Source organism: Sceloporus occidentalis, unplaced genomic scaffold, assembly GCF_023333645.1.
Source record: "Sceloporus occidentalis isolate IW3139 unplaced genomic scaffold, rSceOcc1.0.p SCAF_1, whole genome shotgun sequence".
In the NCBI taxonomy this organism is placed as follows: domain Eukaryota; kingdom Metazoa; phylum Chordata; class Lepidosauria; order Squamata; family Phrynosomatidae; genus Sceloporus; species Sceloporus occidentalis.
The window spans coordinates 72301247-72326620 of NW_028316981.1; the positions used below are offsets into that span (position 1 = coordinate 72301247).

Consider the following 25374-nt stretch of genomic DNA (forward strand, 5'->3'; position numbering starts at 1 on the left):
GGACTCATGACCCACGTGCAGGAAGCCCTGGCTGTTGCTCTGGCAGCCCTCCTGGTGGAAGCATGGCGGCGGCAGGCAAGAGGAAGAGGGAGAAGCAGAAGAAGGAGAAGCAGCCTCAAGGGGCCTCTGCGGGGCGGAAGAAGCGGAAGGTCAGAGGAAGGGCAGCTGAATCAATCCAAGGCAGCTCCACATAGGTGGACTAAGGTCTCATCCGCACTGCAGAAATAGTCCGGTTTGATACCGGTTTAACTGCCATGGCTCAGTGTTATGGAATCTTGGGATCTGTAGCTTTGTGAGACATTCAGCCTTCTCTGTCAGGGAGCTCTGGGGCCACAACAAAGTACAGTTCCCAGGATGGAGTCATGGCAGCTGAAGTGGGATCAAACCGCATTAATGGTGCAGTGTGGCAGCATCCTTAGGCTGCGTCCACACAGCAGAAATAATCCAGATTGGCTCAGGGGTATGGAATCGGTGGGGCCTGTAGCTTTGTGAGATGTCTCTCTGTGAATCCCAGGGTTCCACAGCACTGAGCCAAGGCAGCTAAAACGATGTCAAACTGGATTAGTTCTATGCTGCAGACACTGCCTTTGCTGTGGAGGAATGGGCAGTAATGACATCTAATTGATAATAATAATAATATGTTTTTATCCCACTTCTCCCCACCAGGATCAAGGCAGCTTACCGCAGTGATAAAGTATAACAATACAAAGTAAAACCCATTATCCCTCCCCAAAACAATAACATTAAAATTATTACATAACAATAATAAAATCACTTCTAGAGACCTGAGTTAGAAGGGCTGCAGCAGAATAACTGAATGCAGAAGTCAGAATGATCCATAATGTTGTTCTTCCAGTTTCTGTGCATGATTGTGAAAGTGGGCAGTGAAGGAGACTGACGGGAAGAGGATCAACATATTTGAAATGGGGTGTGTTGGGCCGCCTTGAGTCCCTATATTGGGAGAAAGGTGGGATATACGATAATAATAATAATAATAATAATAATAATAATGTGGGAGAGCCCAGTGGATACCACAGACTGCCAAGAAGACATATCAATGGGTCCAAAAGGAAGTTAAGCCTGAACTCTCCCTAGAAGCCAAAATGAGTAAACAGAGGCTGTTAAACTTGGGTCACAACATGCGGAAGAGTAGCACTTGTTAGAGTGGAAGGCACTAGCAAAAGAGGGACACTTTATGGATGGACTGATTCAGTAAAGGAGTTTGCAAGAGTTGAGCAGCTGGTGACCAAAGCTCTTGGAGGTCTCTCATTAATGGGGTCATCATACGTTGAAGTTGATTTGATGACAAATGACAACGGCAGTCCTTTCTAAAAGGTGCAGGAGTTTGTACCTCTGGCACTGAGTTGCCAGTCAGACTATTGGGTTCATTTAGCTTGCTGGGGTATTCTAGGAACTCGCGTTGAAAACAGTAACTTCCAAGCTCTTTATGAATACGCATGCCCTTGATCTCAGTAGTTCTCACAGGATGGAGCAAGAGTTTCTCAAGGGGAAAACAAGACTTGGAAGCTCTGATTCCTTTTTTAAGAAAATAATTTTTATTGTTTTCCAACATATGTAAGTAAAAACATACATTTGCCGTATACATTATACATTACAATGTACATCAATACACTTCTATACATATACCAAAAGAAATTAACATGTATATATAGGTCAACAGTAATTTACATTTAATTAGGACTCTGCCGTACTTAATTTTTCTTTATCACTCAATTACATTTTACTCTTTTATTGCAGAAGCTCTGATTCCTCCTCCTCTTCCCAAACCTTTTTATGAGTAAAATTTACACCCATGTTGAGTTAAATATTAAATTTACTTAAATAAAACTGTTCTACTTTGAATGATGTTATTTCCGTATAAAATTTTAAGATATGAATATACATGAATGTGTGGATAAAAATGCACATACTAAATGAAATATTTTTATTCATATACAGGGGAGCCTCTCCTTATGTGGGGGATCTGTTCTGCCCCCCCCAACATAAGGCAAATTCCGCGTAAGCACAAGCCCCATTCTATTAAATGGGGCTTGTGCTTGCAGCGGTGTGGGGTGTGTGCGCCATGGGCCTGTGCCCCATTCATTTGATTGCAGCGCAGCTTCCATGTAAAGTGGAAGCCGCTTATGATGCGCCCGCATATGGAGCGGGCACACTGTACTTTGCTGAGGGGCAGGGAGGGGGGTAAGACATTTGTATGTCGATATAAAGAGGGGCCTCAAGGGTAAAACGTTTGAGTACTATTCACCAGCTCAGTGATATGGAGCCAGTAGTTCATTTAGCCTGGAGAAGAGACAGTTAAGAGATGATATAATAGCCCTGTTTAAATATTTGAAGGGATGTCATATTGAAGATGGAGCAAGCTTGTTTTCTTCTGCTCCAGAGACTAGGGCCCAGTGCAGGGGTAGGCAATCTTTTTGAGCCGGGGGCCGGGTTGCTGTCCCTCAGACAACTGGGGGGCCGAAGCCAAAAAATAAATAATTAAATATTTTTTTTTAAAAAAAATTAAATATATAAATAAACCAGGACAAATGTAGGACAAAATTTTCAAATGGAAGACACTTTTTTTAAAAAAAAATGGAGGACACGTGAAAAAATTTGCTGCTTTTTTAAAAAATGTTAATATAAATGCATGTTTCTGAGGCTTCTATAGACAATTGCCCCCCCAAAGGCCCCGGCGGCAATTGGTGGCAGGACCAGGCTGGGGCCGGTCCCAAGGCCTCGCCGGGCCACATCCAGCCCGCGGGCTGCAGGTTGCCTACCCCTGGCCCAGTGCTATGGATGCAAGTGACAGGAAAAGAGATTCCACCTCAACATTAGGAGGAACTTCCTGACAGTAAGAGCTGTTCGACAGTGGAACACACTCCCTCAGAAAGTCTCCTTCCTTGGAGATCTTTAAGCAGAGGCTGGATGGCCATCTGTCAGGGGTGCTTTGATTGAGAGTTCCTGCATGGCAGGGGGTTAGACTGGTTGGCCGTTGTGGTCTCTTCCAACTCTGATTCTATGATTCACTAGTTTATCTGACAAATATCTCTCTATTCACCTAGATCCATATTACCTTAGTATGCTATTGTTTGGTCATGAATATTTTAATTTTCCTATCAGGGATGGAACATGGGAAGTTTCCTTATACTAAGTTAGATTATTGGTTCAACTATGTTCATTTTGTCTATACTGACAGATAGATGCTTTGCAGGATTGCCACTAGGGTGGTTCAACCTTGCCTGTGCAGGGACTTCAGCTCTCTAGAATAGGTTTATATCTGCAGCTGCATCAGTGCCATGTCCCCTGGTCACCATTATGGTACTACCATGGTGAATACCATCCTAGCAAGCAATAAAAAGGAGGTCACAGCTCTAAATTCGCAAGACTAGAATGGGGCTGTTGATGACCTCTGCTCATTAAGGTCTCTCATTAATAGGATTGCTATAAGTCAAAGCTGTGTGTGTGCACACCTTCAAGTCACTAGTTGACTCATGGCAACGTCATGAATTTCATAGGGTTTTCTTAGGCAAGGAATATTTAGAGGTGGTTTTGCCAGTGCCTTCCTCTGAAATATATCCTCCAGCACCCAATATTCAAAGGCAGTCTCCCATCCAAGTACTAACTGAAGCTGACCCTGCTTAAACTTCAAGGTCAGATGAGATCTGGTGCCTTTAGGGTACATAGGCACTACTTATTCAAAGCTGACTTGATGGCAAGTAACAACACCAATTTTTTTCCCCAAAAGATGCTGTATTTCTGTCCTCTTGCATTTGGTCATTCTGTAGCTGACTCAGCAGTCAGACCGTTAGATGAATGTGGCCTTTCTCTGTGGTAAACTGTCTGTTGGATTGTCACCTTAAATTTGAGCAGGCTTGAAGAACACCTTATGTGTCTTAAGGTGATTAACACTAATGTAAGTTTAGCTGTTTTTAGATTTGTCAGTGTTGATATGGATGTTGTAAATGGTTTTTAAAATACTGTTCTTTATTATTATTTTTAACAAACTAATTTAATACACTAAAAATTTTAATGTTCATGAAAAGTCTGTCAGCATCATTTGAAAAGCTAAGGCTTCCAAATTGATCTACAGTTCTAGCCTTCCAGTTTGTACACTTGCTGTAGTAGATTGCTGCGGATTGTTCCTTTGGCAGAAGTTACTGTACTGTAATATAAAATGGCTTTAGATGTACAATTTTCCAGTTACTCATTATTTGCTGTTTCTTCTGTCTGTCACTCTGGTTTGTTAATAAATGGGGAGGGGTATTAAGATGTAGTAATGCTTCGTGCCAGCTAACCTGCATTTCTGTTCTGAAAATAATATTTCATTTCCTAGCTTCCTGTTACAGAGGAGAAAGCTTGGCAGAAAGCTGGCTCAAAGCTGAATGAGGAGATTTCCAGTGATTCTGAACCTGATAGGTGAGGATAACCCAGACTGCTTTGGTGTACTTCTGATTTAGAAGGAAATTTATATATGGCTTCAGGAAAATGCAATAAGAAACAAACTGTCTACAGATTCCCTTGGGGTGGTTACATAAAATAGCTGAATGGGAGAATTGTATTCTGAGTTTTTCTTGATGTGTGGGTTTGGGTGACCTGTGTATTTATGTAGTCCTGTGCAATGCAACCTCTTGTAGAATTCCTGGAAGATAAGACTTTGTTTGTGGGAGTTGCCCTAAGGATTGAAAGGTTCTCTCTGAGGAGCATGGGAGGATTTTTTTTTTCTGATGGGCAATTGGAAGGGAGAAATAAGATCCTTCCATGTAAGTCATGTTTTTCTTATCTGCAGCCCAGCAAAGAAAAAGAACAATGAAGCAGAAGAGGAGATTGAAGAAACACCACAAGAGAAAAAACTGAGATTGGCAAAATTATACCTGGAGCAGCTTCGACAACAGGGTGTGTGAGAGAAAAGCTGGGTTTGATACAATAGGGATGCTATGTAGAATCATAGAACTGGAAGGGAATGGGAGAGCCATTTATTCCAGTATTGTGCCATGCAGGAAAATAGAGCTAAAGCACTCCAGCCAGAGAGTCATCCAGTCTCTATTGAAATATCTTCAAAAAGTAATTGACTAAATATACTTAAACAGGTTTCCAAAAAACCCAGACTATTACTGATCCATAAATAAACAGATACATAGTAAAACCTTGACAAATAGGAAAATCTAGAAAAAAGGAATTTCTTATGAAATGTCAGGAGTTACTTTTTAAAAATATTGTTTCTTTTGGTATGTTGAGGGGGCTGATTTTATTGATTTTAACCAGGTGCGTAAAGCAAGAAATTTAAATCAGGTCATTTATACTGGTATTTCAGCAAGTTGACCTGCCTAACTTAAAGTACACTGAGGAGATGGCTTGACTTTGGAAATTTGTTCTGAAAGATTCCAGAAGTGACAGTAAATTTTCAGTGTTTCAGTAGTCCTGTGATTAAACATAATGATTGTGTACCCTAGTTTGTTTGTGTGCTAAGCTGTCCTGGCTGCAAACAGGGAGCTGGTACTCAATGCAATGTCAGGTAGCAGTCATGTGTTTGAAGGGATGTATACAAATTGAACTTTAGTACCTTGATGAATGGCTGTGCTAGAACAAATTGTTCTTGCTGGCAGAAGTCTCCTGGTTGATTAAAGCGGTTTCCATAAAGCAGTATTTCTTTCATTTGCATTCTTAAGTCTATTCCTGAGTTTTATTCACTGTTTCGTTTGTCTTGCACAGAAGAGGAAAAGGCTGAAGAAGAGGCCTTTGAGAAGGACCTGGTTGCTGGCCGACTGAAAGAAGACGTGGTAAGTAGTATATCTGGGTGTCCTGATGGGATGAGGGAAGCTGTTGGAACTTATGTAGCTTGTATTGCACAGAAGAAAGGCAAATGGTATTTCCTTCCATAGAGTATTATCTTCTCACTAGAGGATAGAACAAAATACCCTCCTGTGCTACCAGGCCACTCTGGGCTCTGCTCTCTGCTCTCATTGCTATGTGGGGAAAGGTTGTAAAAGCAACAGATTTGTCTTCCACATAGCAGGAAGGGGCTGATTGGTAAACAGAAAAAGTAAGAGCCTTGCCCTCTTCATCTTGTCAAGTCCAGCTTCAATGTAGCAAATGAGAAGTGACCAGAACTATTAGGGACAGCATTGCTCATATACAGAAAAGGGTAGTGTATGAACAGCTCACCTTAAGGGCACTAACTGTGGTTGATGTGAGCTGGGTTTTCAGTATAAGGATTTACATGGCTACTAGAAGGCATAGATAGTCCATTTTCTGTTAGGTGCAATAATAGACACCTTGTGAACTACACTAATTTTACAGGATGGCCGTGAATAGAGCAAAGAGCTAATGGTCATGATATATTTATATAGATTCTGGGCCAAAATTGAGTAGTTAATTTTATCATATTTATCAGTTGCAGAAAGAGTCACAAGCCCATGTCCTTCTAATGTCAGTCATATGTGTTCTTGTGCTGTGTTCTCTGCAATGAGATTCTTGTTTCATTGCACTGAAACAGTTTTTAGTTTGTCTTCTCTCATTTGGTTATCTCTCAGTCAGTGAGGTGTTAACTGCTTAGGTTTGGGGGAAAGAAAGAAGGAAATTTGGGTGAACAGTCTTAACTCTGTTTTATTCTTCTCCTTTAGCTTGAACAGAAGGGAAAATTGCAGCGACAGATTGCCAAAATTGTAAGTAGAAATAATGTCCCTGGAGCAGTTTTTCTGCAGGATTTCAGAGCACCTATTGCTCTGTTCCTAGGAGCAGGGGAGACATGATTTCTAGCCAATGAGCACATAGACTCTTTCTTTTATTGTTTCTTATAACTTGGGGGCTTATTTTATCACCACTTAAATAAAATTGTTCTCACATCTTCTTGGACATAAGATGAAATGTATGATCTGCTGGAAGCTATAGTACTTAACTACAGAAACGAAAGTCTGATGTTTTGAAGAACACTTCATCAGTGGCTTGATGCAGCAGTTTAACATTTCTGTTTCTAGTAAGAATAATTAGTGCTGCTTTCCTTTGAAGAAGGGAGAAGTTATCTATGTAAGCTTGAAGGCAATATAATTAAATATTACATTTAGCCTACATTGTATTGCAAAGTAGAGCTGAAATCTTATCACGGCATGAAAAGAATTTTAATACAGGAATCTGTTATGGCTATTATGATCTAAAAGTAAATTGGTCAGACTCATTTTGTATCTGGCTTAATAAACTGAAGAACATTGATTGGATGTTTTGCCTAGTGCCCAGTATCACTGAGATATTGGTGATGAACAAGTGGCTGATGAAAAGACAATTCTGTACTTTAAATAGGACTGGGGGGGGGGGGGATTATGGCCTCACAGTTGCAGTTGTACCATAAACTTCAATATACCTGCCTTAGCTAGAATGCAACTCCTATCACTACTCTTTGAATAGTTGCAGCCTCCGGAGGGATCTGACATCAGGATACTACGAGGCCACCAGCTTCCCATCACCTGTCTAGTAATCTCACCAGATGATAAATTTATCTTCTCTGCAGCCAAAGACTGCTCAATCATCAAATGTGAGTTTTTTCTCTGTAGAGTAGAGTGTTAAGACATGGAAGAGATCCGAGAGTGAGCTTTATAAATGTAATAGACGTTATCCAGAGAAGTAGCAGGTTCACTGTGGACCAAAGGCTGGCAGTTCAGTTTACTTTGTGAATATTAGTAATGTGGAGAGGCCAGTTCTAGCATTGCTAGCAAAATACTGCAGAACTTGTGTGGCTCTTTGTTACTCTTGCTATGGTCCTTTATCCATTTATTATCTGGTTCCATTTTATAAAGCTTTCTGATGTGTTCTTTACAGGGGAATGTTGCAGCTTGGAAATCTCTTGCTATATCTATGAAGAGATCTTGAAGTATCTTTGAGGCTAACTGAAAGAGAGAAGCTGGAAACGTGAATTTTTGTAAACTTGAGTTTACTTCCTCAGATGCATGCGTCTGAGGCTCAGGTCTATGAAAGCTCATGCTATCAGTTTTTCTCTTCCAGTTATCTCAAAGATGCTTCAAGATCCTGTTGCATACTCATTTTCTAGACTAATATGTCCTTGAATTGTACATACAAAATTAGCCTTGCCAGTGGTTCAGCATAGCATCTACGCCAACATCTGTTCCTACTAGATGCTTGATTATTTTTGGAGATGATTTATGCCCGTGTAGTTATCCTCCCCTGCTTTTTTGGACTGGAGGTTGGTAAAACACAGATGACAATCTCAATAAAAGGAGCTACTTTGAACTATTTAAACTATTGGGTAATATAGCACAAAATTATTCTGACTGCCAGCTGCCTTCTCCAAAAAAAAAAAAAAAAAAAAAAAAAAAAAAAGAAGGGCACAGGGCTTCCTTAGGTCCTCTTTTTGAAATAATATCCCATTTACAGAGTAAAAAACCCACTCCATAGATGATAGAGATTGAGTTATTAGACTTTATTATATCACAGATCTGTAGTCCCTCTTATGTATTCTGTGGTAGTATATCCCAGCTGATTTTGTCCATGCCTATCTTAGCTTTGAAGAAGGAAATTTTGGATTGGCTTAAACCTTATTTTGAGCTCTGGAAACTCTGTTGGCAACATTTTTATGAAGTTGATTCTCAAACACCTATGGGTTCTGTGCAGTCATAGCTTGGAAAAATTAATTTTTGGACTGCAGCAACCAGATCATAGAATCGTAGAGTTGGAAGAGACCACAAGAGCCATCCCGTCCAACCCCCTGCCATGCAGGGACTCTCAATCAAAGCATCCCCGACAGATAGCCATCCAGCCTCTGTTTAAAGACCTCCAAAGAAAGAGACTGCTACACACTGAAGGAGTTTGTTCCACTGTCGAACAGCCCTTACTGTCAGGAAATTCTTCCTAATGTTGAGGTGGAATCTCTTTTCCTGCAGCTTGCATCCGTTGTTCCGGGTCCTGTTCTCTGGAGCAGCATATTGTTCCCTCCTCAATATGACATCCCTTCAAATATTTAAACAGGGCTATCATATCACCTCTTAACCTTCTCTTCTCCAGGCTAAATATCCCCAGCTCCCTGAGTCGTTCCTCATAGGACATGGCTTCCAGACCCGTCACCATTTTAGTCGCCCTCCTTTGGACATGCTTCAGTTTCTCAATGTCCTTTTTGAATTGTGGTGCCCAGGATTGGACACAATATTCCAGGTGGGGCCAAAGCAGAATACAGTGGCACTACTACTTCCCTTGATCTAGACACTATATTTTTATTGATGCAGCCTAAAATTACATTGGCCTTTTTAGCTGCCACATCACACTGTTGACTCATGTTCAACTTGTGGTCTACTTGGACTCCCAGATCCATAGAATCATAGAATCATAGAGTTGGAAGAGACCGCAAGGGCCATCCAGTCCAACCCCCTGCCATGCAGGAAATCCAGATCAAAGCATCCCCGACAGATGGCCATCCAGCCTCCGTTTGAAGACCTCCAAGGAGGGAGACTCCACTACACTCCGAGGAAGTGTGTTCCACTGTCGAACAGCCCTTAAGAAGTTCCTCCTAATGTTGAGGTGGAATCTCTTTTCCTGCAGCTTGCATCCATTGCTCCAGGTCCTAGTCTCTGGAGCAGCAGAAAACAAGCTTGCTCCCTCCTCAATATGACATCCCTTCAAATATTTAAAATCCCTTTCACATGTAGTCTCATTCAGCCAGGTGTCCCCAGCCTATATAGGTTCATTTCATTTTTCCGCCCTAAGTGCAGTACCTTACATTTCTCCATATTGAATTTTACTTTGTTAGCGTTGGTCCAGCTTTCTGGTCTATTCAGGTTATTTTGAATTTTGATCCTGTCCTCTGGAGTATTAGCTATTCCTCCTAATTTGGTGTCAGCTACAAATTTGATAAGTATGCTCCCAATTCTGTCATCCAAGCCATTGATAAAGATGTTGAATAGCACTGGCCCCAGGACAGAACCCTGTGGGACCCCACTGGTCACTTCTCTCCAGGAGGAAAAGGAGCCATTGTTGAGCACCCTTTGGGTTCAGCCAGTCAACCAATTACAAATCCATGTAACAGTTACCTTGTCTAGCCTACATTTTACAAGCTTGTTTGCAAGAATGTCATGGGAAACTTTGTCAAAGGCCTTACCGGAATCAAGATATACTATATCCACAGCATTCCTTTCATCTACCAAGCTGGTACTTTTATCAAAGAAAGATAAGATTTGTCTGGCATGACTTGTTTCTCTGAAACCCATGTTGACTCTTTGTGACGTTCAGCATGGCTACTGTCTGTGCTGTCCGGGGGAATGCGGCTATTGTAGTCTAAATGTTTCCAAGTGCTGCCTGTAAAGCATCTGGTAAAAAGGGAATTCTGCCATCATGAAGTGATTACCTTGGCTTTATTTCAGTAAAATCCAGGGGAGTATTTTTGTGAAAATTGTTCCCTAATTGGCAGTAGGATACATTAGAATTTGGTGATTGGGGAGTAGATAGCATTTTGGGAAATGAGTGCACAAACCACCATCCCACAGTGTAGCTGAAAGCACCTAACTGCCTTGCATTCTGCTGTGGTTTGCAGCCACTGGAATAGAGCACAACATTAGTTCTGTAATTTGGTGAGGCAACTCTGAAAGAAAATGTATGTCAAAACTTGTTGGTAAAGGAATATGGAGAATGGTGAAATAATCAGTAGAATAGGATGTGACAGTGAATGTATTCAGTGTTCAAATGGGAATGTTGGTGAAATGGTTAAAACTTGACCTGATATTCCTATTACTTCTGTTCTTTTCCTTTTCTTTTATTGATCCATATGGATCTGGAGAAAGAACAGAATCTGAATTATTTCTTCTTAACGTCTATGTGTGGATGTGTGCCTTCAAGTTGCTTCTTGACTTATGGTGACCCATAAATTTCATTGGGTTCTCTTGGGGAAGGAATACTTGAAGGTGGTTTTGTCAGTTCCTTCCCCAGAAGTATAGTCTACAGCATCTGGTATTCATTGGTGGTCTCCCATCCAAGTACTAACCAGGGCTGTCCCTGCTTTGCTTCAAAGTTCAAATAGGATTTGATGCCTTTAGGGTATTTGGAACTACTTGCTGTCAAAATCAGAACTTGGGTTTACAGGGAAAACCTTTCTTAGTTTGGGTTACAGGTTATCTTGCTGGATCTTTTTGTGAGAAATTCCTTAACTGGATTTTACACTAACTTAAGTTTGCAGTGCCCTTGGGAAGATTCTCAAATATAATTAATTTACTTGAAAATGTCTGATTTTGTTCTTGTTCAAATAACCTAGAAATTATTATATCTTAGGGGATGTGGAGAGCGGGAACAAGCTTCATGTGATCCAAAGGGGAAAGAAGGGGCCTGAAGACAGTCATATTGGGCACACAGCACACATCCTCTGTATGGCTATATCATCCGATGGCAAATACCTGGTAAGGAAACCCACTTTTCTCTTGCTCTGAGGAATTAAGACACTTGTTCTTTAAGAAGGTTGGTGGACTATTCGTTCTGAAAATTTGTTGTTTGTTTTTACATCTTAAATCTCAAAAACTGGATCCATCTCTACAACTATCCCATTCTATGATTTCATCCACTTGCTAGGATGAGGATGTTACTCATATAATTAATTATTGATCAACCTTTGCATTACTGACTGTGCCAGTAGTGTGTGTGATGGGCTGTTACAGTCCTGGGCTTCAGATTTTCCCTTTCACAGAAATATGAAGTTTCTCTGTTGCTGTTACTGGCTGACATTAGTACACATTATGGTTGCTATTGGCCTTAGCCTGTAAGATAGTTGGGGTCTATAAATGTTGTTGTGTTCCTTCAAGCCATTCCTGGCTTACCGCAGCCCCAAGGCACCCTATCAAGAGGTTTTCTTTGCAAGATTTATTCAGAGTGTGTTTTCCTTTGCCTTTTTCTGAGGCTGAGAGAGTGTGGCATGCCCAACATCACCCAATGGTTTTCCATTGCTGAGGGAGGATTCAAACCCTGGTCTCCAGAGTAGTAAGTCTGATGCTCAAACCACTACACCACACTGGCTGTAGTGTAAATCAAAAACGAATCAATTTGTCTGAATTGTCATTGACAGTGTAGCTCTCAATTGGATATCTTATTACTGTTGATAAAGGAAATGTTTAAGAATCTTCAATATTACTGAAGGACTGTGAGTACTGATAAGAGTATCTTGTCTGGTCTTTCTCTGCTAGGCAACAGGAGATAGAAATAAACTCATTATGATCTGGGAAGCTGCAACATGCAAGCACCTGTACAAATTTACAGGTCATCGAGATGCTGTGTCGGTGAGTGAATTCCACAGCTTGGAGGCAAAGAAATGATAGAACAGGCACATGCAGGATTTCGGTTGTTATAAGTTCAGCATGCGTTTAATACTACTGTATGTCGTAAAATGAGCAAGAATTACATGAATGAAAAATTTCCCATTAATCTGGAGAGCATAGTTTGCAGAAGCAATCTTTACTCCTAAATCAGAGTTTACTTGCTTCCTTTTTGGCCAGAAAAACCAGAATCCCTGATAGTTGGCCTGATTTTCTACATTAAGCTGTATTGTGTGTTGTGAACTGCTTTAAACTATACGATAGGAAAAGTGGGTTAAAAAAATTGTAAATGATTATTATATTGTTAAACTATTTAACTTGTTTTCATGCTATTTGTAAGCCACCCTGAAATCTTTGATATAGGGTGGGGTATAAATATTTCAATAACAACCAGCACCAATACCACCTGTGGAGACATTTTGATCAAACTGGGAATTGCAAAATGGGTGTTCTAATACTGTTAATTAAAAAAGGATTGTAAAGAAAGTTCATTGTGTATCCTGAAAAAGGGATCCACAAGAACTTCATTGTGTATCCTGAAAAAGGGATCCACAAGAACTTAAGGGTACTTTTAAAAAAGTGCTATGCAGTCCTGAAGAGACAAGCTTATTCCACTTGTTGGTTGTACCTGTTGCTCATTCAGTAGTATTGGGATTTTCTCTCTCCTCTTGGAAGTTAGAGTTTAGATTTCGATTCAAGTGGCTATTACTGGGAACACTAAGCAGTCTACCTCCTGACTTATGCCACTATTCCTGTCTTCTTACCCCTACATTTCTTCCATGCAGGGTTTGTCTTTCCGGAAGGGCACGCATCAGCTGTACAGTGCTTCACATGATCGTTCAGTCAAAGTGTGGAATGTAGCAGAGAATGCCTATGTGGAAACTTTGTAAGCCATGTGTTCTTACCCCACATTTTTGGGATTAGGGAAAAGAACCTGAGAAGTGGGTGTGGCATATAAACTCTAAGGCTGAAATCCAGTTAGCAGAATAACAGAGTTTAAGTTTCTGCCAGTCTACTTAACATGGGTTTGGAGCAGGGGGCTGGTTTTCTTCAGTGCCAGCTTCTAGAGCCCAGCTACTAATTGCTGCAGAGGTATAACCAAGCACATTCTGGATGTTCTTGTAGATCTGGGAAAGAAGGACCAGGAAAAGGCTGCTTCTGCTTTCCCAACTGATCAAAGAGAGCAGTTCGGCTCCTGATCAGTGATCCTGGGATGTAGCTGCACCTGGGAATTCCTTGGTTGCTGTTACACATCCAGGTCAAAGTCATTACCCAGGGAGGTGATGAGTATCTTCTTCTGTAATGCCCCCATACCAGATTGTGGCAGTTTTATGTCATCGCTAGGATTGTAGCTGAAAAATCATATGTATCTCTGCAGACAACAAAAGCAATGTAGAGGACAGGGTGGAGATTGGATTTAGAGACCTATTGACATGGTGGCTTTTCTTCACAGTTGTTTTGCGTATTGCAGTCATCTAATAATCGATCTCAAAATAAGTTAAATAGTTCAAATGCACATATCCTACAGCTGAATCTCCATCTGCTTCTTTCTCTCCTTTCTTCCTTAGGTTTGGCCATCAAGATGTGATCACGGGACTGGACAGCCTGAGCCGGGAATGCTGTGTCACATCAGGAGGGAGGGATGGCACAGTCAGGGTCTGGAAAATCCCTGAGGAATCCCAGCTTGTTTTTTATGGACATCAGTGAGTAAGAATGTTTACTTTTTTAAAGGATTCTCTTATAAAGAGTATGTGATGGAAGACAGACAAGTCAGACCATGACATTATTGCAGCTCTGCTATCATCTGGAACTAAATCTGTCTACTGTGGTCTCAGCAGATAATTCATGGGCATAAATGGCAGCTTTTCCCTCCATTTATTGGTCAGACTTTTTTAGAGCCATGCCTCTGATAGAGCCATGCCTCTTTCTCATCCTGCAGTGGGAAAAGGTGGGATCCAGAAATTTCTTTGTAACTCTTCTACTCTCATAGTCAAGGAAAGGGCAGAACCATCTTCAATTCCTTCTAGTTCCTTCCTCCTGCTACAGCTGCTTATATGCATGCATCCCCCATCTCTTGGAGTTGGGGAATCCACCTGAAAGTTCTGTATTTCTGCCATGCGAATTGGAGGTTTTTGCCTTTGAAGCAAGATAGTTGGTTGGGAGACCCCGGTTGTAGGAGCTAGATTGTTCCCAACACTTGTCACCTTGTATGCGGGATTAGTGATTGTTATTAATCAATACAGAATTTGATTTTTAAAATGAGTTTCTGATTGACATACTGGAACATGTCCAGAAAAAGACAACCAAAATGATCAAAGCAGGGGTCGGCAACCTCCGGCCCGCAGGCCGGATGTGGCCCGCGGAGGCCTGGCGGCCTGCCCCTGCCTCCTGTTGCTGCTGCCGCCGCCGCCACCGCCCGTCGCGGCTTTTCGCCGCTCTGGGCGCCGCCATTTTGGTCGGCAAAATGGCGGCGAAGTCTCGCGCGACCTCCCCGCCATTTTGGGCGAAAAAATGGCGGCGCCCAGAGTGGCCTCTGGGGCTATGGGCGCCGCCATTTTTTCGCCCGAAATGGCGGCGCCCAGAGCGGCGAAAAGCTGCGATGGGCGGCCGCGGCTGCCGTCTCTGGGGCCCTCCAGCAGGGCTCTGGGGGCGGCAGGGGGCCTCTGGGGGGCCCGCTGCCGTCCCTGGGGCCCTCCAGGAGGGCTCCGAGGGCGGCAGGGGGCCTCTGGGGGGCCCGCTGCCGTCCCTGGGGCCCTCCAGCAGGGCTCCGGGGGTGGCAGGGGGCCTCTGGGGGACCCTTTGCAGTCCCTGGGGCCCTCCAGGAGGGCTCCGAGGGCGGCAGGGGGCCTCTCGGGGGCCCTTTGCCGTCCCTGGGGCCCTCCAGGAGGGCTTCGACAGCGGCAGGGGGCCTCTGGGGGGCCCTTTGCCGTCCCTGGGGCCCTCCAGGAGGGCTCCGAGGGCGGCAGGGGGCCTCTGGGGGGCCCTTTGCCGTCCCTGGGGCCCTCCAGGAGGGCTCCGAGGGCGGCAGGGGGTCTCTGGGGGGCCCGCTGCCGTCCCTGGGGCCCTCCGGGAGGGCTCCGAGGGTGGCAGGGGGTCTCTGGGGGACCCTTTGCAGTCCCTGGGGCCCTCCAGGAGGGCTCCGAGGGCGGCAGGGGGCCTCTGGGGGGCCCTTTGCCGTCCCTGGGGCCCTCCAGGAGGGCTCTGAGGGCGGCAGGGGGTCTCTGGGGGGCCTGCTGCCGTCCCTGGGGCCCTCCAGGAGGGCTCCGAGGGCGGCAGGGGGGTCTCTGGGGGACCCTTTGCAGTCCCTGGGGCCCTCCAGGAGGGTTCCGAGGGTGGCAGGGGGCCTCTGGGGGGCCCTTTGCCGTCCCTGGGGCCCTCCAGGAGGGCTCCGAGGGCGGCAGGGGGTCTCTGGGGGGCCCTTTGCCATTCCTGGGGCCCTCCAGGAGGGCTCCGAGGGTGGCAGGGGGCCTCTGGGGGGCCCTTTGCCATCCCTGGGGCCCTTCAGGAGGGCTTCGAGGGCGGCAGGGGGCCTCTGGGGGGCCTGCTGCCGTCCCTGGGGCCCTCCAGGAGGGCTCCGAGGGTGGCAGGGGGCCTCTGGGGGGCCCTTTGCCATCCCTGGGGCCCTCCAGTAGGGCTCCGAGGGCGGCAGGGGGCCTCTGGGGGGCCCTTTGCCATCGCTGGGGCCCTCCAGGAGGGCTCCGACGGCGGCAGGGGGCCTCTGGGAGGCCCGGTGCCGTCGCTGGGGCCCTCCAGGGGGCCCTCCAGTGCTGGTGGCTGGTCCCACCAGCTTTTTTGCCGGTCTCTGATGGGGCCTGGGGCCCCGTCAGGGGCAAGCAAAGATGGGGAGGCGTGGCCCCTGGAGGGTGGAAGCTCCGCCCCGGCACACAGCCCCGCCCCGGAGGGTGGAAGCTCCACCCCCGGCACACGGCCCCGCCCCGGAGGGTGGAAGCTCCACCCCTCGCACGTGGCCCCGCCCTGGAGGGTTCAAGCTCCACCCCCGGCTTCGGCCCCCCAGTCGCCTGAGGGACACCAACCCGGCCCCCGGCTCAAAAAGGTTGCCTACCCCTGGATCAAAGGTTTGGAAACAAGGCCTTAGGAGGAACAGCATAGAGAGCTGAGTTAACTTCGAGAAAAAGATTTGAGAGGTGACATAATAGTCATCTTTACATATCTGAAGGGAGGCCATGTAGAATAGGGAATGAACTTGTTTTATTCTGATCCGGAAATTAAATCAAGAACCAGTGGATTCAAATTACTAGAAAAGAAATTCCACTTAAACGTTAGAATGTATTTATTGTAAGAACTATTGAATGGACTGCCTCGGAGAGTGATGGACTCTCCATCTTTGGAAGTCTTTAAACAGAGACTGAATGGGCAGAGGTTGTATTAGATGGCCCTTGTGGTCCATTCCAGTTCTAAGTTTCTGTGATTTTTTTGATTGTCAGACTGAGATAAGTACATTGTCTCAGGTAGTTATATACAGGAAACTGGTACCCCACGATCATTCCTTCCCTACACCAAAACACAGACAGGCCTAAAAAAGTAACTTGGGTACTGAAGAGTGACGTTCTTAGGCTGAGTGAGGATGGTTCTAATGTAGGGCAGGGGCACCACTGGGGGTCGGTGGGTTGTGGATTACACTGGGTGACATCCCAGAAGGGGGTGTGCATGGGGGGGGGGGAGTACACCTGGTGGAACTAGTGCAGCTGCTGGGTAAGAGAGAGTATCACCTCCCTTTCTTTCTCACCCAGCAGTCACACAAGACCATGATCAGGCCATCTGGAGGCCTCAACACCACTGCTGCTGGGGGGCAGTGCCTTCTGATTAGGGCCCACCATGGCTGTTCACCCAAGCATACACACCAGACCCTAAACAGGTCGTCCATCTGGAGGCCTCAGCACTGCTCCCTAGTAGGGGTCACTGATGCTAGGGTATGGTGCCTTTTGTTTAGGTTCTGGGATGGCTGTTTGCCCAAGCAGCTGCGCCAGACCCGAAACAGAATCCTGTCCCCCAAGCAGTGGGGGAGGCGATGGCCTGGGGGTGCAGGTGAACGAGGGGCAGGCAACTCCCGCCATCCCCTCCACACTGGGTGATAGCAATCACAGTAATGTCACTGAATGTGGGATTTCCTGATGGGATGTTATTCCCCTCACATTTAATCATGAAATCATGAAAAACGCACGCATTAAAAATACATATATTTTCAAACCATGGATGGTGGGTAATATATATATTATCCACCATCCATGGTTTGAAAATATATGTATTTTTAATGTGTGTGTTTTTCTGTGTGTGTGTATATCTATATATCTATATTTATTTCAAATAGCAAACCTCAGTTTTGCCATTTTATAAAAGGGAGACCAATTTGCCACACTATTATGTTTAATGAGACTTGATCATCCATGGATTTTGGTGTGGTAGTCCTGGAACCAAACACCAGTGGTTACCAGTGGCACACCGTATAGGAATAAAAGTATAGAAGACAATCTGTTGAAAAACCTTCTGCACAACCAATTCTATTTAAATAAAAATGTATTTACCCCATTACTTGTGAGTAGCATGGGCGCAGAAATGGATTCTGACATTCCTTCCTTCCCTGGGTTTATATCAGGTTGTTTTAAGTTTGATTTTCCCTTGGCTGTATGTCTGGCACTACACCACCTGCTATTGAGTCCTAGTAGCCTGGAATCTTCATGTTTCCTCTCTAATGGATTGCAACATACAGTTGAAAAACAAATGATGTTTTCTTTTTTTTGGATTAGGGGCTCCATTGATTGTATCCAGCTGATCAATGAAGAGCATATGGTGTCTGGTGCAGACGATGGGTAAGTACCAGCAGAAGTTTTGATCTTGCAGAATTACTGTGGCTCTTTCATGTGGTGTAATTGTTGGTTTGTTCTTCTTAAGGTCAGTAGCTCTCTGGGGTCTTTCAAAAAAGAAACCTCTAACTGTAGTGAAGAAAGCCCACGGTCTCCATGGCATGCAGGGTCTGGAACAGCCATATTGGATCTCTTCAGTTGCTGCCTTGCTCAACAGTGACCTCATAGCTACAGGTACTTCATACTGCAGTATCATTACTGTTTCCTTTCTTGTTTCCTTGGGGCTAGTGGAGGGAGGGATGTGGGCTTTCTTTCAAAGTCTGTTGGGGATGAGAAGCATGGTAAAATTCATTATTATGGAGGAGTTGAGGGTACAGCTGAGGATGTGAATTGCTTTGGAAGTTCTGATAGCCAGTGTAAAATGATGCAGACATCCTTTAGGAGCTGCTTCTGGTCATCTGGAGGATGCTGTTATCAAGCTCCAGATATTAGAACATAGCCAGGCGATCCTATGCTGACCCCCAGCCTCCCTTATCCACTACATGGCCATCTGTTGGTGGAGTGTCAGGAGGCAGGAAAATGGTGAGTCCTTGGGGGATGGGATTATAGAGGAGAGACGTCTCCTAGACTCTTAGGGCTGGGGTTTCTTTTCACTCCTAAGACTTGCTGTGGTAGAATGTAGTAGTGGGCTAAAATCCTATGAAATAGTTAGTGCAAGTCCCATAGAATTCAGTGGAGCCTTTTCCTGAGTAGACATGTATAGGATTCTAGTTGCTTTGGTTAAAGCTACCTTCTGCTTTCATCTAGTTTCAGCAGCCAGTTTGTGCCTAACAGGTTCTGCTTAATTCTGCAGCAAGTCCCATGATCCTTATTAAAGTGTACATGGTTCACACAGGAAATAACACCTTCTTCACGGCATTGGTATTGCCGTGTGAGTACCCCAAATACAGACAGCTATTTCAGACATCTGATGACAGGGTGGGTCTCTTGTTACTTTCACCTGAACTGCTTCTCAGCTGTCTCCTGAGTGACTTTAGGTAGAGTGTTCTGATGTTTTGGGAGTATGATGTCAAATTACATAGCTGAGTCCTTTTGGAGAAACATCTAGTTTTATACTTAAGTCAGCAGTTGATTTCTGCTAAGTTAAGCAGAAACTTCTTTGTCAGTAACACCTTGTTGAAGCAGATTAGATTAAGCAGGCTAGAAATCTTTGGCTGGAAAGGAACACATTTCTCAGGCTGACAATATGGGGATGGTTGGTACTTAGTATGTACAGTAGCGGGACCGGGATATCTGCAAGGATTGAGAGGGCAGTTTTCAGCTACCTGGGTCTCCTGTAGTCTGCACCAGTTCCACTAACAAAACTTTGGGAAGTGCCTCAAATTCACTTTGGGAAGTGAAAGAACGCATGTGGTGGCATTGCACCTTGTTTTCAGGAGCATTGCAGCTCCTGGAAGCTTCCAGAAACAGAAATCTCACCCCCTCAAAAATGTTGCCAGGATTTTTTTCCCCTGGCTACCCAGGGGAGGGTGGTCTGAGAAATCTAAGAGCTGCAGAAATAACCATGTTTAGTTCTTATTCGTTAGCATATATGTCTTCTGGATCCTCTACATGCAGAGGATTCCCAACTGCCAACCTTGTTAAGTACTAGATTTCTTGAAGATATTCTGCAAGTAATAAACCAGTTCATGTTAATCAATATAAGATGGAAGCAGCAGGGGAAAATCAAGATGCACGAAAGCAGAGGTGACTGTAATCCAGGAATAAACTTAATTCTCTTCATTGACTCAAGGGACCGATGTTGAAGCCCAGAAATGTCAGCTCATCTGGAACAGGAAAACTTCTATTACTTAAAATGCTGATTGTGAAAAGGTATCCTATGCTTTGTTATTGGCAGGTTCCCATAGTTCCAGTGTGAAGTTGTGGAAGTGTGGAGGAGGATTCCAGAAGTTGGAGCCACTCTTTGAAATTCCCATGGTGAGATAATTATTTGGTGGGGGAATTTAGCTGATTGTTTTAAGGTATTCTTTTTGGTAGTGTTCAACAATAAACAAGATTTAAAGCTGAGAGCTAAATGAATGAAACCAGGGGTTCCCAAGCTTTTTGACTCGCACAGCCTTTATTTCTATGGCAGAGGCCCTGAGAAGCCCATCCTATGTCTTAAAACTTAATGGTGTTTAGGAATATATATAAGAATATATTCTTATTCTTTAATTTCATTCAATTTTTATTTCTTTCACTTTCCTGGAGTAGCCACAGAGCACCTGGGAAATGCACACAGAGCCCAAAGGGCTCCTTGGAACACAGGTTGGGAACCCCTGAACTAAACAATAGACTCTCATGCACAGACTTCACCTAGACCACTAATCCTTGGCTGCCTTGGTCAAGACTTTTTCTTAGCTCCTGCTCCCACCCCCCATCCCCATCCTTTTAAGATGTGATAGCAGTTAAAACATTTCTTGCAGAGTTGTTGAAAGACTTATTGAGAGAAAGTGTATGAAATGCTTTGAATGTTCCAAGATCCTACGTAAATGCTTATTTTTTGTGCAGCTGAGTTTTCTTCCTCACAATAGCTCACGAGTGCTAGATTAACTGTGTTAAGTTCCAGTGTTCTCTGTTGAGTGGTCATGTTATCTTACATGGAAAAACATACCCATTTTGTTCTGAACTGTAAGCTTCATCTAAATTACCCAGTATCTCTGAACTGTATTCTTATGGCTTCAAGAACACAATGCCTTCCCTTGATACTACAGCAGGAACTTCGGGGTTAGAACTGCCACAAAGCATAACTTCAGCAAGAAGTGCTACTTCAAAACTTTAGACAGGTTTGAGGCTGCAAGTGAGGAAGAAAGGAAATCTAGGACTGGCTTAAGTTGTATAAAAGGGCCAAGTAGTGGAGTTATTATAATTTATGGATAAAATCTCGGTGATAACCTTGAAATGCATAACCATTTCCAGAGGGGAAACTGGTAATTGGCTGCAACAAAAACAACTGTCTTTTGACTGGAGAAGCCTTTGGAAGATTATATATAATGAATCTGCTGGTCTTTAAGGTGCCACAAGAATCTTTGGTGAAATAAGTACAGCACCCTTGGATATCTCAGGCATGTTGTTGATTGATTTGCTTCTGAATTGTGTGGAGATTGAAACTCTGACTTCATCTTACATCATGCTGTTGCTAACCAATGTCTGTAACATAAACATGTTAAACTGGTTGCTGTAGCAAACCATTGAATCAGCTAGTATTTAGATAAGATAAACAGCTGCCCAATTCTTGATGTTTAGTATAGAGATGTATTTCTTTTTCAGGTTGGCTTTGTCAATAGCTTGAAGTTCTCAAGTTCTGGAAACTTTCTCGTTGCTGGAATTGGACAAGAGCACAGGTACTTCATCTTGATTATATTATTATATGTACATGGTTTCCAGTTGTATTGGCACCCTATGATGATATACATTGACTGTCAGATAAACAAATGTAAGATAGTTTTTTGTGGGTTTTGGGGGCTATGTGGCCATGTTCTAGAAGAGTTTCTTCCTGACGTTTCACCAGCATCTGTGGCTGGCATCTTCAGAGAATGCTTGCCTGGAAAGGAGTTGGGTATATTTATTGTGTGACCTGGGAAGGCAGGACTGATTACAATGTAATCAACAAATGTAAAATGGTTTAAATCATTGTTTTTCCAGGCTTCCTTTAATATAGAGAGGCTCAGAGTCATGACTTGGGCTCTTTTGCTGGCCTCTCAGTATCCTCATGGAATTTGATAGAATTTGAAGTTTTTATACTTTATGTGCCCATGGTCATGATGTTTTGTTGGGAGAATGAATAGGAGAAAAACGCATTTCTGGCTTAATACTGATTTGAATGATCATAGGAGAAGCCTTTTTGAAGCTTACTTTAAAACAGTAGAAGTAATTTACAGTTAAATCTGGATTTATTATTTAAATCCAGTTTAGATTGGAGAAGATGGGCTTCCTTTCTGAATAAAGAGCTATGTTAGGCAGTAATAGTCAGTAAAACTAAACTAAAATGCCATCATTCAGTTTTCTTCTTGAGACAAAACTCCTGGGAAGGAATATGAAAAAAAATATCTTACCAATCCCTGTTTTCAGTTCCATCTGTGTCGGCAACTTATCAGATCAGTTGTGTTAGTTTACCAATGTTGTACATTTTGATGGCACTATAGTCGGCTGTCAGTAATGGACTGTACAAGGGTGAAAAGACTCAAGCTTAAATCAGACTAGAGATGTGCTCCTGGTCAGGTGAAAGGTGGATCAGAGAACAGGGATTTAGCCTGTGGTGGATCTGGTTATGCTCAATCTGAAATCTCAAGTTTTCAGTTTGTATATACTCCTGGACTCATACCTGAGCTTGGGAGGCCCAGGTTTCAGCGGTGGTCAAGAGTATGTTTGTGCAGTTTACCTGGAGATGTCAGGTCTAGCTACAGTGTTGTGTACCTTGTTTACATCCGGTTTGGCTTACTGTAATGCTCTCTGAGTGCAGTTGCCTTTGGAAATAGTTTAGAAACTTCAGTAAGTTTTAAATGCTGCAGCCAAGCTGCTAATCAGGGCCAGTGATAGGGAAATATAACTCCCCTCTTGCCAAATCGTTACTGCCTACTACTAGTCTGTTTCTAGGTGTAATTCAGAGTGCTGGTTAGGACCTACAAAGTCCTAAACAGTTTGGGTCCAGATAACTGAAAGATTGTATCTCCTTATATGTGCCTGGTCAAATTTTAAGATTGTTTGTAGAATAGTTTCGCTCAGTCCCACCACTGTCACAGGCACAAGTGGTGAGGACTTCTACTTTTTTATGTTAATTACTTATTTTATTGCTTTTTAAAGATGTTTATAGTACACACTGTTTTAGCTGTATTTTGATTTAGCCTAAACTTTAAGCCACCTAAAGTAACCCATTGAGAGAAACGGAGGATATATATATATATATATATATATGTATGTATGTATGTATGTATGTATGCGCATCGGTGTTGTGAAAGGCATGCTTCCTTTCTGTGGCTTCAAGTTCTGAGATACTACATGATGACATTGAAGAGGAGTGGTTTTGTGGCACTTAATTTATTTTACCTGGGCTATATTGCAGATTGGGTCGTTGGTGGAGGATCAAAGAAGCCAAGAATAGCATCTGCATTGTTCCACTTAAGAAGACTGTGGCAGGCAACACACAGATACTTGGTGAAGGCTCTTAGCATTTGAACATTTTGCAAATCATTATGTAAATGGTTTATATGGATGAAACCTGTATATTAAAGCTATTGTTTTTGTTTGTAAATTGGAAGTGTCTTTCCCTTAATTACATTCTTGGTATTATATCATAGGGCTATGAATGAAGAAAAAGGAGGTTGTCGTTTCTGAAACAGGGCACCATTCTCTCTGGTAGTCTGGAGCAATGCTACTCAGTAGTAGATTTATTACGATCAACTGATCAAACATACAATACTACTCAAAGTAGTTGCCCATGGACTAGTGCCAGTCTTCAAGCTATCAGCTGCTGGTCCCTGACCAGTTTCTGGGAAAGAAAGAATCATTTGTGACCAAGGGATACAAATATTGTACTGTTTCTTGGCACATTAGGAAAAAAGATTTGATATCAGTTCAGAATGTAAATAGGGTTTGCAGATCTGTATGACTAGCATGCTTGAGATCTTCAAGTAATAGGGCACTTGGAAATGTCTTGACTTCCAGGGAAAAGGTAGTTATAAGATTAGCAGTAGTAGTAAATGAAGTAATTGCTATAGTTACAAAATTTGACTCTTTGCAACATGTCACATTACCTGACAATACCTCACTGGCTCCTGGATTCTTGAATAGAATCTGAATAATTGATGGTACATAACTCCAATCAGTAACATGTGGTATAACAACAGCAACAACAACAATGGGTTGAAGGGACCAAAACAGGAATGCCTATTTACTTTGTAGTTATTCTTCACCATCTATCTGTAATTTTTTAAAGTGTATCCAGTCATACTACTTTCATCTTAATCCACTGAGGAGATGTGCTGTAGAGCTTGACCGCTCAGTCTAGAATAGCTCAGAGGATATATGTGCTTGCAAGCATCTTTAATTTCAGGTAGTCCCTCACCGCACTCGAGTAGCTTCATTCCATTTGTTATCTTTTTCTTCAACCTTCACTTGGAATAAATAATGCAGCTATATTATATGCATGCTTGGAAGCTAATCCTGCACTGTTCAGTGGTTCTCATTTCCTATCAAGGTGTACAGTATTGCATCCTTAATTTGTCCTGTACATACAAAAAAAATCACTATTGGAACAAGGATAAATAATAATGGAGGGACCTCCTCACAACATGAGTCACTATTTTTCTTGCTTTGCTAATTTAATAATCAGAAGACAGTTTATTTTGTAGATATCACCATGCTAACTGTATTGAATTTGCTAATATATTCAAGTTTAGTCATTCTGTTCTGGAGCATCCCTTTGAAATCCTGTTTGTTGTAACTTTGTGACTGGCTTCAAAGTGCCCAAGACACTGAAGATCCTTCCTACTGTTTTTTAAAAATGCTGTTATTTCTAGTTGGTACCCTGTTAAATGGAGACTGATCTTGCTCCACAATAAAGATGCCATGTTTTTCCTACCAACATACTAACAAAGTTGCCCGTTGTGAAGAAGGGCTGTAGGATGGAAAGGGCAACATGTTGCTAGTGGTAAAAGAGGATTGCTATTGTTGATGGTGTAATAACAGCCCCACTTTGCCCTCAAAAACTGTGTCTACTTCTGCTTTTGGCATCATGCTGAATTACTCCATCAGATTGTCCTTATGAATATTTCTAGTTCACTGTACATTTCTAGTATAGACATTCATAGGGCGGTTCTTGTTTCTTGTTTTGGAAACTCTTCCCAAAGGGCCGTTTATGTTTGTAAATACTACTTTAATCTTTATTGAATTCCAATTTTAAGAAGAACAGCAGCGTGAGGGAATAACACTCCAGTGCTGTCTATTCAGTGTGGAAACAACAGAGACTTCCTATTTATGAATTTTTGATCAGAGATTAAAGATAGGAATTTACATTTTGCAAACATGTATGTTCTCACTATATATATATATATATATATATATATATATATATATATATTCTGGTTTCAATGGCCTTAGATTGTTTTTTCCAGAGTTATTTGTATTGCCATGACTGAGTAGTTTTCTCAGTTGTAGTCTGGAGCAGGGAAGTGAAAATCCAGTTTGGTTTCATTTCATTTCTCTGAATCCCACTTGCATTT

The 25374-nt window shown here is 43.1% G+C and overlaps 1 protein-coding gene across 2 annotated transcripts; it reads left to right on the forward strand.

Moving 5' to 3' along the window:
- RRP9 (ribosomal RNA processing 9, U3 small nucleolar RNA binding protein) lies at nt 1–23405 on the forward strand. Of its 2 annotated transcripts, XM_089499602.1 has the most exons (15): nt 6–149; nt 4337–4419; nt 4790–4896; nt 5713–5780; nt 6624–6665; nt 7402–7528; nt 11263–11387; nt 12165–12257; nt 13079–13179; nt 13862–13996; nt 18059–18121; nt 18204–18349; nt 20013–20092; nt 21425–21498; nt 23217–23405. In XM_089499602.1, exons 1-15 carry the CDS (start codon nt 63–65, stop codon nt 23320–23322), a joined length of 1437 nt encoding a protein of 478 aa, XP_089355728.1. In that variant the 5' UTR covers nt 6–62; the 3' UTR covers nt 23323–23405. The 2 variants fall into 2 exon arrangements, with proteins under 2 accessions (XP_089355817.1, XP_089355728.1); XM_089499691.1 differs by lacking the exons at nt 21425–21498; nt 23217–23405 and having other exon boundaries at nt 1–149; nt 18209–18349.
- Nucleotides 23406–25374: the final 1969 nt, after the last annotated feature.

Coding starts and splice junctions, on each gene's coding strand:
- RRP9 (XM_089499602.1), top strand. CDS start 63: ATGGCGGCGGCAGGCAAGAGGAAGAGGGAGAAGCAGAAGAAGGAGAAG. Junction 7,529..11,262: donor AGACTGCTCAATCATCAAAT/GTGAGTTTTTTC, acceptor ATTATATCTTAG/GGGATGTGGAGAGCGGGAAC. Junction 21,499..23,216: donor GGAATTGGACAAGAGCACAG/GTACTTCATCTT, acceptor GCTATATTGCAG/ATTGGGTCGTTGGTGGAGGA.